At 46.5% G+C, this 15178-nt stretch overlaps 1 protein-coding gene across 1 annotated transcript in view; it reads right to left on the bottom strand.

Annotated features, from left to right (window-relative positions):
* Positions 1 to 15178, bottom strand: part of DNAAF8 (dynein axonemal assembly factor 8) — a 146009-nt gene that overhangs the window by 57499 nt on the left and 73332 nt on the right. The window contains exons 14-18 of the mRNA XM_084818797.1: positions 11297 to 11413; positions 7268 to 7412; positions 5444 to 5756; positions 3201 to 3298; positions 982 to 1136 (exon numbers count right to left, since the gene is read on the bottom strand). Coding sequence (XP_084674923.1) covers positions 982 to 1136; positions 3201 to 3298; positions 5444 to 5756; positions 7268 to 7412; positions 11297 to 11413 — 828 coding nt within the window. The remainder of the gene's footprint in view (positions 1 to 981; positions 1137 to 3200; positions 3299 to 5443; positions 5757 to 7267; positions 7413 to 11296; positions 11414 to 15178) is intronic.

Below are 15178 nucleotides of genomic sequence, written 5' to 3' on the forward strand. Positions count from 1 at the left end.
AATAAGCTCTCTTTCCTGGCAGCTTGCTAGGCAGGGAGTGAAGAAGGAATGGGGCAGGGGAGAGAGGGAGAGGGGAAGGGGAGTGGGGGAGGGAGAGGGGCAGGGGAGTGGGGGAGGGGGAGTGGGGGAGGGGGAGTGGGGGAGGGGGAGGGGGAGAGGGGGAGGGGAGGGGAGGGGGGAGAGGGGGAGGGGAGGGGAGGGGGGAGAGGGGGAGGGGAGGGGGAGGAGGGGAGAGGGGGAGGGGAGGGGAGAGGGGAGAGGAGGAGGGGAGAGGGGGAGGGAGGGAGAGGGGAGAGGGGGAGGGAGGGAGGAGGGGGAGAGGGAAGAGGGGGAGGAGAGGGGAGGGGGGAGGGAGGGAGAGGGGAGAGGCAGAAAGAGAACTGCTACAAGCACTTTTGGCTCTGGTCCTGCCCACCAGTGGCATGTGGCCCCCAATAACAGACTCCCAAGGGAATGTGGCCCTCAGCAGAAAAAGGTTTCCCACCCCTGCCTTAGAGAGAACCGCCTCCTTTTTGTATTTACATTAGAAAGGTGGAAATGGGCTGTTGGAGTACTGAGGAATGGATAAAAGGTGTCAGGGCCCCAGGAAGGCCTTTAGATTCATATCGAGTATCATTAGTATGAAAAGGCATCCTTTTGCTTACTTCTGGCTCGTTACCTGGCTTCAGCGCTTGTTCCTGGTCTTGGAGGCCCCATAGGCACGATGGTGCCAGTGGGGACCCTTTCCTCACCACGGTTGCCCCTGCCCACTCACTTGCCTCTCCCTTTGGGTCCAAGGAGCATCCCTCTCAGAGACAGACTAAGGGCAGGATGTGTGGAGGCTGTGGCTTTTTCTCCTCGCTCCTCTCTCTGCTCACTCACCTGGAGAGGGCGGGTGAACAGGCAGCAAGAGCAGGGGAGGAGCAAGGCCAGGAGGATCCAGGTATCAGCAGCTGGTTCCCTACAGGGGCGTGGGTCTCGGCAGGTGATGCCAGTCCCTACCTGGCTTGTTGGCACACGGAGCATGCGAGCTTGCTTGGGTGACAGCTGCAGCTGCTTGGTTCCCTGCAGAGCAAAGCCTCTCTGAGTGCAGGTAGAAATCACAATGCCATAGGTATGAGGAGGCACAGCAGGTGATGTCATCAAAATAACGTCTCCTGGGAAATAGATTTTTTTTTTTAAAGCATAAAGTCACCAAATTGGCTCCAAGTGGCTCTTCACACCAGCAGAAGCGACTAATCACCAGCAAGAAGGTTGGACAAAACACCGAGGCTAGGTTCTGAGGTCAGCGCCACATCCTATTATCACTCTCTCCCAACTAATTATGGAATCGGAGAAATCAGCACCAAAGAAGGAGCTGTGTGAAAGTGTTAGGACCCAGACATTTGGAGCCATTTCTGCAGACAGCTTCCAGCCAGAGGGTCAAGTAGTGCTAAACTGTGTTACTATTTATTTATGATTAATTTTGCTCCTTACAAGCTAATTCAGTGATGGCCTCCAAAATGTACTAGGGCATCGTTGAATACTAATAACTCATAACTAATCACTTCAACTTCCAATTTTTTAAAACCATCCTCATGCAAAGAAAAAAAAAAGGAATAACATTATTCCTTTTACTTTATCTTTAACTTACAAAGCAATCCTATGATCCCTTGGAGAGTGTCCCAGGGAACAAGGATATTCTGGATTCCCCTTTCCGAGGCTGTAGGTGCCCCTACAACCTCAAGAGGGGGACTCTGGGTTCCAATCCAGCCCCCTGCTGCCTCGCAGCCATCATGGAAAGAACCACAGTGGCTGCTTCCAGACTTCAGGGAGGTGAAAAAGGGGGCATTCTGATGGGGAGGAGAGAGGCCAGGGTCCTCAGGATCCTGTGGCTTCTCCAGCCCTGGTCCCACCCCTGGCAGAAGCCCGTCTAGATGAAAAAATGACAACAAGGAGGATGGAGAAGCAAAAATTGCCTCTGTCGTTCTCCTGTTCTGCAGGATGTCTGCCCACAGAGCATTGGATATTTAGAATGCTCTTTCAAAGACCATAGGATTGCACCTGAATTAGGCTTTAAAGGATCCCACCAAACAGGTTTACAAGATTGATATATATATATGAACATGCCACATTTTCAAGGAGAGGGGACCCATACTAACTCAGCATATCTTCAGATGCTTTCTGAATAAACAATCTCTACAAAGGCATGCCTACTACAGGACTGAAACAAAAAAAGATTTTTGATAGTCCAGTAAAGCTTGGCTTAACGAATTGCTAATGGGGAACAGTAATGCACCCACATTCCACACTCTGCAAGGGTTGAAAGAGCACCAAACTAGATGCAATGTTAAATGTGTGAATGTAAATAACATGCACTTTTTTCAAAATGTAAATAGTAGCTGGGCAGGGGCGGGAGGATGACCAGCAGATCACAGGGAGGTGGGGAAGGGGAGCTGAACTCTTTCCTCCTGCTGTGGTCCTAAAGAAAACTGCACCCCTGAAGCTGCTATGTGCACGGTGCCAATGAAGGCTTCCCTCCTGATGCAAATAGTGGTTCCAGGAAGACAATTTTTTGTTGTGACCATGGCAGAGAGGGAAAGGCTAGGGATATACTGGAGATATACTCTTCATCCCTATACCCTGTGCTCCTGCTATGGCTTGGGCCTCCATGCTGCTATTAAATGTGCATGAATGCAATTAATATCACATCTAGTTTGGCCCACAGCTTTTCCAAGAAAGGCTTCCAGGTGGGGACAGGGAAAACACTGGGGATTCCATTATCTATATTATGTCTGCAGGAAAGCCCCACCTAGAGAAGGCCTGTTTCTTCTCCTTCAGGAAGCACTCTTCTATTTGAAGAGAAAACTTGGAATGTTTGTTGCACAGTCTAGGCCATTATGGAAAAGGATTCCATAACTCACATTACAAATTAATCATCTGGGGCCATGACAAGATGGGAGACAGGGAAATCTGATGCATTCTGTTGGGAACAGCTTGCTGCCACTTTCTCTCACAAACACAGAGTGTTTGCCAAAATACCTAATGGCATGCTTGAGCTACTATTTAAAAATAAATCAGTGCATCTCATAAAATGGGGCATTCTCCACCTCTCCTCTTTTGCTGTAACTTTTGCTGTAACTCCTCTTTCCTACTGAAAAGAGATGGCAGCAGCATGAAAGAATAGTGCTGTACTGAATGAGCCTCAATTTCTTTTGGTGTATTTACTTCATGTGAACTACCTTTGGTGCTGGAGACCAGGGTCGCTGGAGGCCTGGACGATGCAGTGTCCTGCAAGTCGCTCTTTTCTTGGTCAGCATCTGTTTTGTGAGATGAAGGCCTGGGGGGGGGGGAATTATGAAGATCTAGAAAGACATATTACACCAAGGGTGGGCACCTCACGGCCCTCCAGATGTTTTGGCCTACAACTCCCATCAGCCCTAGACAGCATAGCCATTGGTGAGGGATGATGGGAGTTGTAGGACAAAACACCTGGAGGGCCACAAGTTGCCCACCCATCTATTATGCAGTTCTAGTCTGGAATTCAGGTAGGGTCAATGCACAATTGTGCCCCAATATCATCGACAAAGCTGCAAAAGATTCTGCAAATCTCCTTTTGGACTGTGCACCACTTGATTGATACTTGGGCTGGGGCCTGTGGAAAGCAGAATGAGAAACTGGCTACTGTCACCTGTTTTAAACCCACTTTCCCAAATATACTTTGATTTTCCTAAGCATATACAGCCAGCACTCTCTCTCTTTCTCTCTTGGCAACAGTCTGGACATGGAGTGGAACATACATAGTCAGGGAGGAGAAGCCACAACAAAAAACTCTGCTTTCTGATAGGAGCACAGAGTTCAGAATCCTACTTTTGCCAGTGGCTTACTTCTCCACAGTCTGTCACAATGTTGTTTTTCTCCCAGTCAGTCTCCAATAGATATTAGATTTGAGTCCAGCTGAGAGAAAAGCACTTGCGGAAAGGGGCTGCAGAGAGCAATGTGGCAGGTATGAGTTCATCACCCCTCATCCATGTGGGGCCTTTGCTCATTAAATCAGTCCCTCCCCCCCCATCTTTTCATTCAGTTGGGACAGATCTGGGTTTAAACACATGCATCTGCTACTATCACATGTAGTTTGAGCTTTAGGGTGGTAAAACAGCTTCTCTTTGCTGGCTCGAATGAAGTGGTTTTTTTGATGAAGTGAGCAGTAGAACATAGTTAAATACAATCTCATAACAGAGTAACAAGGTTAGAACTGCAAAGCTTCAAACACAATCCAGCCCTTTCATAGCTGGCCCCAGAATTTTGCTGAAATGAAGGACAAGATGGCACCTTCCCATTCCATGTACAGAAGCCAACGGGACTGGACTGGCAGTTGTACCTTACTCTAAAACTGGCAATGAGACAGTGTTCTCCATCTCCCCTGAGGGTAGCAAGCTACATTAGAGGGTGCAGGGCAGGCCTCCAACCCCTCACTGTCATTCCCCACCCCTACCAGCTGCTACCTGAGGCAGCTGGCTCACTCTGCCCAATGATAGGGCTGGCCCTGAATCTTTTTAAACTTGCCAACATGATGTTAAAAGACCAAAGCATGCAGTATTTTATGACAGTCAATAGTGCACAAGAGAACCCTAGTCTCCCCACTTTTTCGTCTCCATCACCTTGATTAAAAGCCCTTGTAGCCATCCTTCAGGTTCACACATTTTAGCCAGCTGGGGAGGGAGGCAGCAAGCTATAATGTTCAGAGCACCAAAGTTGGTAATGGAAACCCATTTAAAAGCCAAACAAGCTGTTTGCCTCTGGGTTGATCTTCCATCATGAGACATACAGGATAAGAAAATTATATATTTTACTGTGCCATCCACCTGTTCAAAATTTTCAAAGAAAATTCTTCTTCAGGTATGGGGTGTTCAAAGTAAACATGAAATAAAATAATCAGGGCTGAAATCTTTAATTGGTTCAATTCAGGGCATATTTCCTTGGAAGTAAATCCCACTGAGCTCAACTGGGCTTACTCTGAAGTGAGTGTGCAGATATAAAAAGCTTACTAGGGCGTAAGATTCACTGAACCATCGCTATGCAGCCACCATTTCCTTCCGCGATGTCCCTCTTGGAATGATGCTACATCATCACATAGTGTCTTTCCAGCATATGTGTGTGTGGGGGGGGGGAAGGTGTGTGTGGAAGAAATGGCAGCCCCACTGGCCAGCAAAACTACATTGTAAGAAATTGAAGAAAGAAAATGAATGAAAGCCACTGCTGCTGCTGCTGCTGCTCTTTTCCCCAATATACCAGCCCCTGGAAATTACTAGATTTTCTCTGTCCCGCCCCCACCCCCCACCCTCACTTCCCAATTTGTCTGCCCCAACCCCCTCCCTCTGATTTTCCACCAAAAAAAGGTTCCATGGAGAAACTTCGGCTCAGTGCTACCCACAAGCCACTCCTCCCAGTATCCCAACCTCTCAGCTCCATCCAGGATTGCCACCTTGGTTCGTTGCATTTGCAGACAGGATTCCAGACTCCACCATGAAACTTCTCCTTACAGCAGCACACCCTCCCTCCAAACCAGAAGCAGAGTTCCCGGTGTACTCGGCTGTTCATGTGCGGTAAGTAGGCGAGTGGCTCGGCTCGGCTCGAGCAGTAAAGGGCATTGAGGGAGCAGCGGTCGGTCACGCTGGCCAGCTGTGGATCCGAAGGGCCCATGATATCTTGCAGGACACTCCGCGCCTTTGACCCTCTCAGGCTTAATGCTACCAAAGGGGACGCTCTCTCTGGTGTGTAACAAGATGGCAGTGTGGCTGTGGAAGAGGAATAAAAGAGGGGTGAGAGTACAGAATAGAACTTCCCTCTCTCAACACTTCTGCCACTCCCCATCTTTTCAATCCTCTGAGCTGCCTGGATGAAGGTCACAAAACTCCATACATTTACTCAACTTACAGGGTTGGGGAACAGGACCCAGAAGGAGGACATACAGTGCAATCCTATACCAGGCTCTCTTTGGGGCTGCTCCCAGACTCTGGAACTCCCTGCCAAGGGAGGCTAGCTTGGTCCCCTCTCTGTTATCCTTCTGCTGGCAGGAAAAGACATTTTTACCTAGGCAGGCCTTTGGCATTTAGGCTGATTTGTGGCTGAAGAGGTTTTAAATTGGCTTGGTCCTATTTATTTCTTTCTTTCACGCTTGTGTTTGTAATCTGTTTGTTGTTATTTTATGTTTTAATTAAGATTCTGTTTTTCATTTGGATTTTATTGTTAGCTGTCTTGCGTGCCATTTTTTATCAGAAAGGCAGGATATAGGTTAAATAAATATGCACATATATACATGTCAACTCAGAAGTAAGTCACATTGAGTTCAATAGGAAAATGTGTGTAAATGTGTACAGCAGCCTTCCCCAGCCTGGTGCTCTCCAGATGTTCAGACTACAACTCCCAGCATTCCTCACCATTGGCCATGCTGGCTGGGGCTCATGGGAGTTGGTCCAAAACACCTGAAGGGCACCAGGAGCGGGGAGGTTGGTTTTTTAGGACTGCAGCCTACGAGTAAAGGGGAGGGGGTTGAATTGAAAACACTGGGGGAACCCTGTTTAAAGAGAATTGTGTCAGCAGTATGTTGAGGGAGAAGATGGAAAAGGTGACAAGAAACATTGGGGGAACATTGGGGGAACGCCGTTCTAAAGCATTGGGGGAATCCTCAAAAAGCACTGGAGGAACCCTCATTCCCCCAAAAGCATTGGGGGAACCCTCAAAAAGCATTGGGGGGAACCCTGTTCTAAAGCATGGGGCGAACCCTGTTCTAAAGAGAATTGTGTCAGTAGTATATTGAGGCAGAAGATGGAAAAGGTGACAAGAACTTAGAAGAAGAAAAAAAATGCTGAGAGACGCTGAGTGACAGGTGGGGCTCTATCAGTCAATAAGTGAAGACCCTGGTTGAAATCATCCTTTCATACTCACCATGGTCAGCAGTTGTGGAATATTATTTATTTCACTCATTTATTTATAATACTTGTATACCACTTTATTTACAATACTTGTATACCGCTTTATCACCAAACTGGCTCTCAAAGTGGTTCACGACAATAAAATAATCAGAATATGTTGCCAACTGAGGTTTCTTGAAGGCTTCTTGGTAGGAAAAGGTGTACAGCTTTTCAAGGCTCAGAGATTCCCTGTTTGTCTCCTGTGAGGCTTATCATATTTTTAGCAACTGGGTATTGCTTACTGTTTCATTACACTTACAAGGCACCTTAAGTGGATGGGAAAGGTGTCTACCACTATTGCTTCTTGGTCCAAGATGCACACGCAGGTCTCTTACCCGTGCTAGAAAGCAACATGCTATACTGGGGATAGAGCAGGCGGAGTCCACAGGTATCCAAACCAGAGGCAAGGATCAGCTGAAGCACGTGATGGACTGCCACAGGGTTTTGGAGCAGGGTTTCAAACAGCAGTGTCATGGCAACCTGAGCAGGGAGCACAAAGGGGGAACAACACTGACAGCTCCACATCCAAGCGCTTAGGAGGACAGAGCCATTCTCATTTACAATTGAGGGTGGTCTTTCAGATTTCTCCCCATACACAATAGGATCCTCAGAGATTTAACATCAGCCTTTCAAAATGGATGAAACACAGAAACAGGCAATGAATGATTTCTTTAAAAAGAATAGCTTTTAGGACGGGCAAAGCAGTTTGGCAGAAACAGACGTGCTAAATTCATTGCAATCCCTGCTTTAGCATGTAATTAGCTTAACATGGTTTTAAGGTACATGATGCAGCTCCCTTGCTGAATCAAGGGTGGAGAATGGCCATTGCCCCATGGCAGGGAACATGCATGGCATGCAGAAGGACCCAGGTTCAATCCCTGGCATTGCAGGGTAGAGCTGGGAAAGACCCCCAACGGAGACCCCAGAGAGCTACTGTCAGTCAGTACAGGGCTCAGGGTTCCCCAACCTGGTGCTCTCCAGATGTTTTGGACTACAACTCTCAGCATTCCTGACCATCACCCATGCTGGCTGGGGCTGATTTATTTTATTTATTTATTTATGTATTTATTTATTTATTTCTATACCGCCCAATAGCCGAAGCTCTCTGGGCGGTTCACAAAAATTAAAACCAAACAACACACAATAAAACAATTGAAAATATATAGAACATTAAAACCGCAATATAACAATACAACCACAATAAAACCTAGCAGCAGTACAGGAGTTTAAAATACAGATTTAAAACAGCAAAGATAAAAATTTAGAAAGCTAAAATGCCTGGGAAAATGAAAAGGTCTTCACCTGGCGCCGAAAGGAGTACAATGTAGGCGCCAGGCGAACCTCACTAGGGAGCTCATTCCAGAGCCGGGGTGCCACAACAGAAAAAGCCCTCCTCCTAGTAGCCACCCGCCTCACTTCCTTTGGCAGGGGCTCACGGAGAAGGGCTGCTGCTGATGATCTTAAGGTCCAGGCAGGCACATATGGGAGGAGGCGATCCTTCAGGTAACCTGGCCCCAAGCCGTTAAGGGCTTTAAATGTTAACACCAGCACTTTGAATCGAGCCCGGAAATGGACTGGCAGCCAGTGCAGCTGGAAAAGTACTGGCGTAATATGAGCTCACAGGCCAGTCCCTGTTAACAATCTTGCTGCCCTATTTTGGACCAGCTGAAGTTTCCGGACCGTTTTCAAAGGCAGCCCCACGTATGACGCATTGCAGTAATCCAGACGAGAAGTTATCAGAGCATGGATAACTGTAGCTAGGCTATCTCTGTCCAGATAAGGGCGTAGTTGGTATACCAGCCTAAGCTGATAAAAAGTGCTCCGTGCCACTGAGTTCACCTGTGCCTCAAGTGACAGTTCTGGATCCAAGAGCACCCCCAAACTACGAACCTGATCCTTAGCAATGGATCCTTAGCAATGGTAGCAATGGTAGCTGATGGGACTTGTAGTCCAAAATATCTGGAGGGTGCCAGGTTTGGGAGGGTGGGTATAGACATTGACAAGTTAGCTGGACCAGGGGTCTGACCCATATAAGGTGGGGCTTCCTATGTTCCTATGCCAGCCTTCCTGAACCTGGTATCTTCCAGACGTGTTGGACTACAACTCCTAGCATGCCCCAGCCAGCATGGCTGGCTGGGGCATCCTGGGACTTGTAGTTCAACATGTCTGGAGGGCACTAGATTAGCAGAAGGCTGTCCTATGCTAAGCTGCTCTTGAAGATCCATGGTGGAAGACAGGTGGGACATAAATAAGGTATGACACATGATGTGAACATATATGCAGCTGCCTTGTCTTAAGTCAGACTGTTGGTCCATCGAGCTCAATGCTGTCTGATCTCACTTGCAGTGGTTCTCCAAGGTCTCTGTTAGAGAAAGGTCTTTCCCCTTAACTGCTACCTGAGCTCTTTTTAGCTAGAGATGCAGGGATGTAACCCAACACTCTGCACATGCAAAGGGCTTGCTCTGCCACTGAGCCATGGCCCCTCCCTGATTCAGCCCATATTTATGGCAATTAAAGAATAAGTCTGTCACAGAATGTTTCCGCTGCTGCACATGCATTTACTTCCAGTGGTTCATAAGCCTGGTCACTCACTGATTGCCCCTTTCCCTTGGATTTGCTCTCCCACTTACTCAGTCTTTGGCCATTTTGCTCAGCCCAGGTATGCACAGGGCTGGCCCAAGACCTTTTGCTGTTTGAGGCAAAGGACAAGATGGCACTACCCCCATCCCTAATTCCACAGACAGAAGCCAACTGGCCTAGTAGCTGAATCTTACTTGAACACTAGTGACGGGCCAGAACCCTCCACTGTAGCTGAGGGATAACTTAGGAGGCCCAGGGCAGGCCAAGTGGCACAGACAGCTCAGGCCCCCAGCACCTTGCTACTGCTCCCCACCCCCCAGCATCTGCTGCCCAAGGCAGCTGCCTCACTCCACCTAACAGCAGGGCCAGCCCTGGCTATGCAAGAGATCACACTCATCTTGAACTTACACATTTTTGCTGGACCCAAAGCATTCAGTCTTTGCTGAAGTGAGTTGCAGGTTTCAATAGCTATAGCCATAATTAGGAATGAAAATCACCCTAAACTGTGTTAGGGGGTTTTTGCCTATGAAGAAGGCAAAAGGTTTTCTATAAAAGTGTGCATGTTTTATTCCTGGAAGAATAATTGTTGTTTCATGGTCAGTTAGCAGAAGGAACTGCACTGCAGTCTTCATATAACTCTTCATTTTGAACCGTCCCCAAGAACTAACTTTGTTGTTATGCCAATAAATGTCCAATGTATTCATCATTATTGGGCACCTGAAATGGCGTGTTACCAAATGCTCTTTCCCTGTAAAGGCATCTTGAGGCTTACTCCATTATAATAAACATGGTTATAAATCTACTTAAGTAATAAAAAGCCTTATCCAGCTAGAAGAATAAAACCCATTCTACTCCATCGAACTAATTACAACTGCCCATGTATTGATTCTTGCCTTCAACGGCCTCATAAGAAATTATCCTGCAGCCAGCCCTCCACCACAGAAATGTCCTGCTCCATCAGAAATTCCATCATCTGCTCTGGGCAACAGCTCAAGCGAGGAGGCACAACGTAGGACAGGCAACTGGATCAGGAAATGTTTTAGGACCATGGCCAGCACTACAGGTGCCTATCCTGAACTGGAGTTGATTTCAGTACCATGGAGAGCAATCCTGGAGCTAGAATACTGAAAAGTTGCCCAACACTGACTGGGAGCAACTGGCAGGGATTTATAGCCAGGCCAGGAGAGTCTATCAGGAAACTCCGCCCCCTCAGGTGCTGTACCTGGCTGTTAAAGGGCCAGTGCCCTTCTTCTGTAGGTGTTGGCGTCTCCTGGGGAGGGAGGTTTGAAAGAGTGAGGAGCTGGTTGGGGACTGCCCGTCAGGGTCTCCCTGTTTGCTCCTCAGAGTCAGGAGGTAGTAGCACCTCCTGGGGGGTCAGGTGGGTAGGATATGAGATCTGAGGTAGTGAGCCCCAGTTCAGAAGGACTGGTTCTGTTGCCTCCTCAGAAACACTGTTGCTGGAGGCTTTAGTCTCTGATGGTCACCTGTCTTGGGCCATGATAATAAAGGAAGCTGATCCGGACTAGATTAAAACAAATACATACATACATAAATCTGGAATCTGCAAATCATTTGTATGGATTTGGTTGCCTCTAGTAGGCCTGCAAAGTAGGAAGCACCTGGACTATAGGAAAGAGCAAAGCGGACGTGCTGCAAAGAAAGAAAAACAACTTTTCTCCTTGTCAGAACAAGATAAACATGCTACCCAAGCTCCCTATTGGCTCCTGGAAGCTAGAGACCAGTTGTGTGGTCATATTGTTGTTGCTGTGTGCGTTTTTTTTTACCTCAGTATCCGTATCATTGCACTCCCTGATGTCACTGCTGTTGGGGAAATATTTCTCATCTGTCTCTACCGTCTGCCAGTAAAGCCCAGCTGGCACTGCAAAGGCTTTCTCCACTGCCTGAAATGCACAAAGGCAGAGCTGTTGTTTGTGAATTATCTTGATTCTTCAAAGACAGGGACGGAAAATAAAGACAGGATAGTTAACGCCAGGGATTGAAATCAGAAGAGGAGATGGCGCAGCAGAGGCATTAGTCACTGACACATCATTTCCTCTGCTGTTTCTGTGCCAGCCGTCCTGGTGCTAGGGAGCTCAAATCCAATGGCATGATTTGCTGTAATTGACAGTTTGGGCAAATAAACAGCGGCAGGAAGAAGTCCTGCACTTTGCACTCAGAATACCTATTGATTTTCATGGGAACTAAATGCTCACAAAAGACACGATCCGGAGGTCTGCACGGATCAGAGATTAAAAGGCTGTTTGCTGTTCACCAGCTGCCCCAATGGCTCACCCACACTGCTTCTTAAGCTCATCCACTTTTTACTGGTAATTTTCATGGGCTGGACTGGCCCTACTTTTAGGCAGGGAAGTGGCCTGCCCAAGTTGCAAATTTTGGTGTACCATTCAAAGGGAGAAAGTTGTCAATTCTTTAGTTTTTTAAATATTTTACCACTGTAATAAGGTACCATTTGGACATGCTGCCTCAGGCACCAAACTGATATGGCTCATTTGTTCATATGAGAAAATCTAAAGGTACATACAAAAGTGTGAGGAACATGACAAGCAAAAGAAAGGTAGGGGACTGTTTTCATCCTATGGCTCATATGCGTTATCTTTTCACATGTGTGTCCTAGTTTTACACACAAAACCCACCCTTTAATGCAAGTATTAATGAAAAAAGCAAATAAATAACATGGCTTCCCAAGACATGTATCTATAGCAAAATTGATATTTTTTATTATAATGTAATAAATAAATATTACATTTATTTGCACATCATTCCCATGATTCTCCTTCCACTGAAAACTCTGCTCTCAGATTAATGAAAGGCAAGTCTGTTTGTGCCTGTGGCAGAAAATCAAAATGGCACCTTTAACTTTCAGCCCTTCAATGGAACACCCTAATCTGCCACCTGGTGCGGGCCACCTTACCTTTCTAATGGTAGGGCTGGTCCTGCCCATAAAAGTAATCTGTAAAATGTGTTTATAATTAGTTTAAAAAGCATAATGGCATAGTGAGGGTGGTTCTAGATAGATGGCTCCTAGTACTACCAATTGATAAGAACCTAAGAAGAGCCCCGCTGGATCAGACCAAGGGTCCATCTCGTGAACAGCATTCTGTTCACACAGTGGCCAACCAGCTGTCAACCAGGAACCCACAAGCACAACAGCACCATCCCATCCATGTTCCCTGGTAACTGGTGTACTTAGGCTCACTGCCTCTGGTACTGGAGGCAGCACACAGCCATCAAGACTCATAGCCATGGGTAGCCTTTTCCTCCAGGAAGTTGTCCAACCCCCTTTTAAAGCCATCCAAATTGGTGGCCATCACTACATGCTGTGGTAGCGAATTCCATAGTTTAACTATGCGCTATGTGGAGAAGTACTTCCTTCTACTGTCCTGAATCTCCCACCAATCAGCTTCATGGGATGACCCCATTGGGTTCTAGTATTTTGAGAGAGGGATAAAAATGTCTCCCTATCCACATTCTCCACAACAGGCTTAATTTTGTACACTTCTGTCATGTCTCCCCTTGCCCTCCTTTTTTCCAAGCTAAACAAGCCCAGCTGTTGTAACCTTCTCTCATAGGGGAGATGCTCCAGCCCCTTGATCATTTTAGTTGCCCTTTTCTGCACTTTTTGCAGCTCTACAATATCTTTTTTAAGGTGTGGTGACCAGAACTGGACACAGTATTCCAAGTGTGGCCGCACCATAGATTTGTATAGGGGCAGTATAATTTTGGCAGTATTATTCTCAATTCTGTTTCTAATTATGACTAACATGGAGTTTGCCTTTTTTACAGTGGCCACACACTGGGTTGACATCTTCATCAAGCTGTCCACCACAACCCCAAGATCTTTTTCTTGGTTGCTCACTGCTAGCTCTGATGCAATCAGGTTATATTTGAAGTTGGGATTTTTCGCCCCAACGTGCATCACTGTACACTTGCTTACACTGAACTGCATTTGCCATTTAGATGCCCATTTTCCCAGTTTGGAGAGATCCTTTTGGAGCTCTTCACAATCCCTTTTTCTTTTAACCACCCTAAATAATTTGGTGTCATTGGCAAACTTGGCCACTTCACCGCTCTCTCCCAATTACAGATCATTTATGAACAGGTTGAAAAGCATTGGTCCTAATAGAGATCCCTGTGGGACCCCACTATTTATTCCCCTTCGCTGGGAGAATTTACCATTTATTCCTACTCTCTGCTTTCTGTTCTTTAACCAGTTACTGATCCATAAGAGGGCAATCGATAGACATTGTGCAGCTATTCTGACCTTTCCTGCTTAATTGGCTTTTTTTTGTGTGAAAAGAAAAAAGATGGAAAAACCAGTAGGAAAACCAGTGTCAAACCAATGTCATCTGGACCCCTTTGTAAAATTCCCTGAATGAGGCAGGGTGATCCCACAGCCGTCACTGGAAGCACACCAAGTTTAGGTATCATTGGATGTCGAATGGAGATTCAAAACTTTTCACAAAACTTAGTATGTTCAGATGCTATCTGGAGAATAGTCAATGTCAATATTCACAAAGAAGAATTCTGGGAGAAAATTAATTTCAGTTCAAGAGACTGGCTCCAATCTAGTTGCTGATTTCAATGGCACTCCAATTAGGCATGATTAATGTGTTCTGTTGGTTTCAATGGGACTTACCCAAGACTAACTGTAGCGGGGCCTATGAGTATAGCAAAAATGAGATTTATGCCTGGAGGGCTTTGCTCATCAGCCATCACCACTGGCATGTCTGGTCCAAGACATTTTGCTGCCTGCAGCAAATGGCGCTTCCCTTGCAAGTCAAGGTACACAGGACCCAAGGCTAGTTAAGTTATTTTGGCACCTGAGGCAGAGAATCCCACATGTGCCTCTTCCCCTCCCTGGCAGTAAAAATACAATAGTAATAAATTAAGACAACTAACAATTTGCTCCTCTTTCATGTCACCCAAACCAGCTGCCTAAGGCAGCCACCTTACTCCACCTAATGGTAGGGCCAGGCACCAGGCAGAAAAACAAAATGGCACCATTTCAGGGTACAAATTGCAATGGATGAAGCAACCCTCAGTAATTAGCCATTTTGTTGCTTGTTTTGAGAGCCACATTGATTGATATTTGCAGGAAAAAAACTGAAACAAATCCCAAAACCCTTTTGCAGAGACCAAACAGAGACCAAACCCATTTTTAGATATCATTAAAGTGCAACCCAGAGCCACTGTTCTATTTGAGTCAATATCTTGGAGACAAAGTAAAACATTAAATATAGCCACATGGAGGAACTGCAGAGCACAACATCATTATAATTTAAAATACAGGGGTATAAAAAAGAAAGAAGGGAAGGGTAACAACGGCAAAGTGCATACTAGCAACCAGTCTCTAAGTCAGGGATGTCAAACCTCTCTCAGCTGGAGGGCCGGATTCAATTTTGGAGAAGCTCTCAGGAGCTTCTTTCGAGTGGTGGGTGGAGCCAAAGGCAAAAGGAGAGGGCCAAAACATCAAAAATACCCCAAATACCACCATATTTTAGCTTAAAGCTCTCACTGCAGTAACTAAGCTTCAGGAGACCCATTCAACCTTTTAGGATGGGGGGAAACCTGTGCGAAAGCTGGGAAAACCACCAAATGACTGGCAGTTGGGGAAAAGCAGGTGGGGCCAGAAGAACGGAGTGTGG

The sequence above is a fragment of the Heloderma suspectum genome, chromosome 12 (assembly GCF_057233095.1).
Source record: "Heloderma suspectum isolate Gila_16-S chromosome 12, 16-S_ref, whole genome shotgun sequence".
In the NCBI taxonomy this organism is placed as follows: Eukaryota; Metazoa; Chordata; class Lepidosauria; order Squamata; family Helodermatidae; genus Heloderma; species Heloderma suspectum.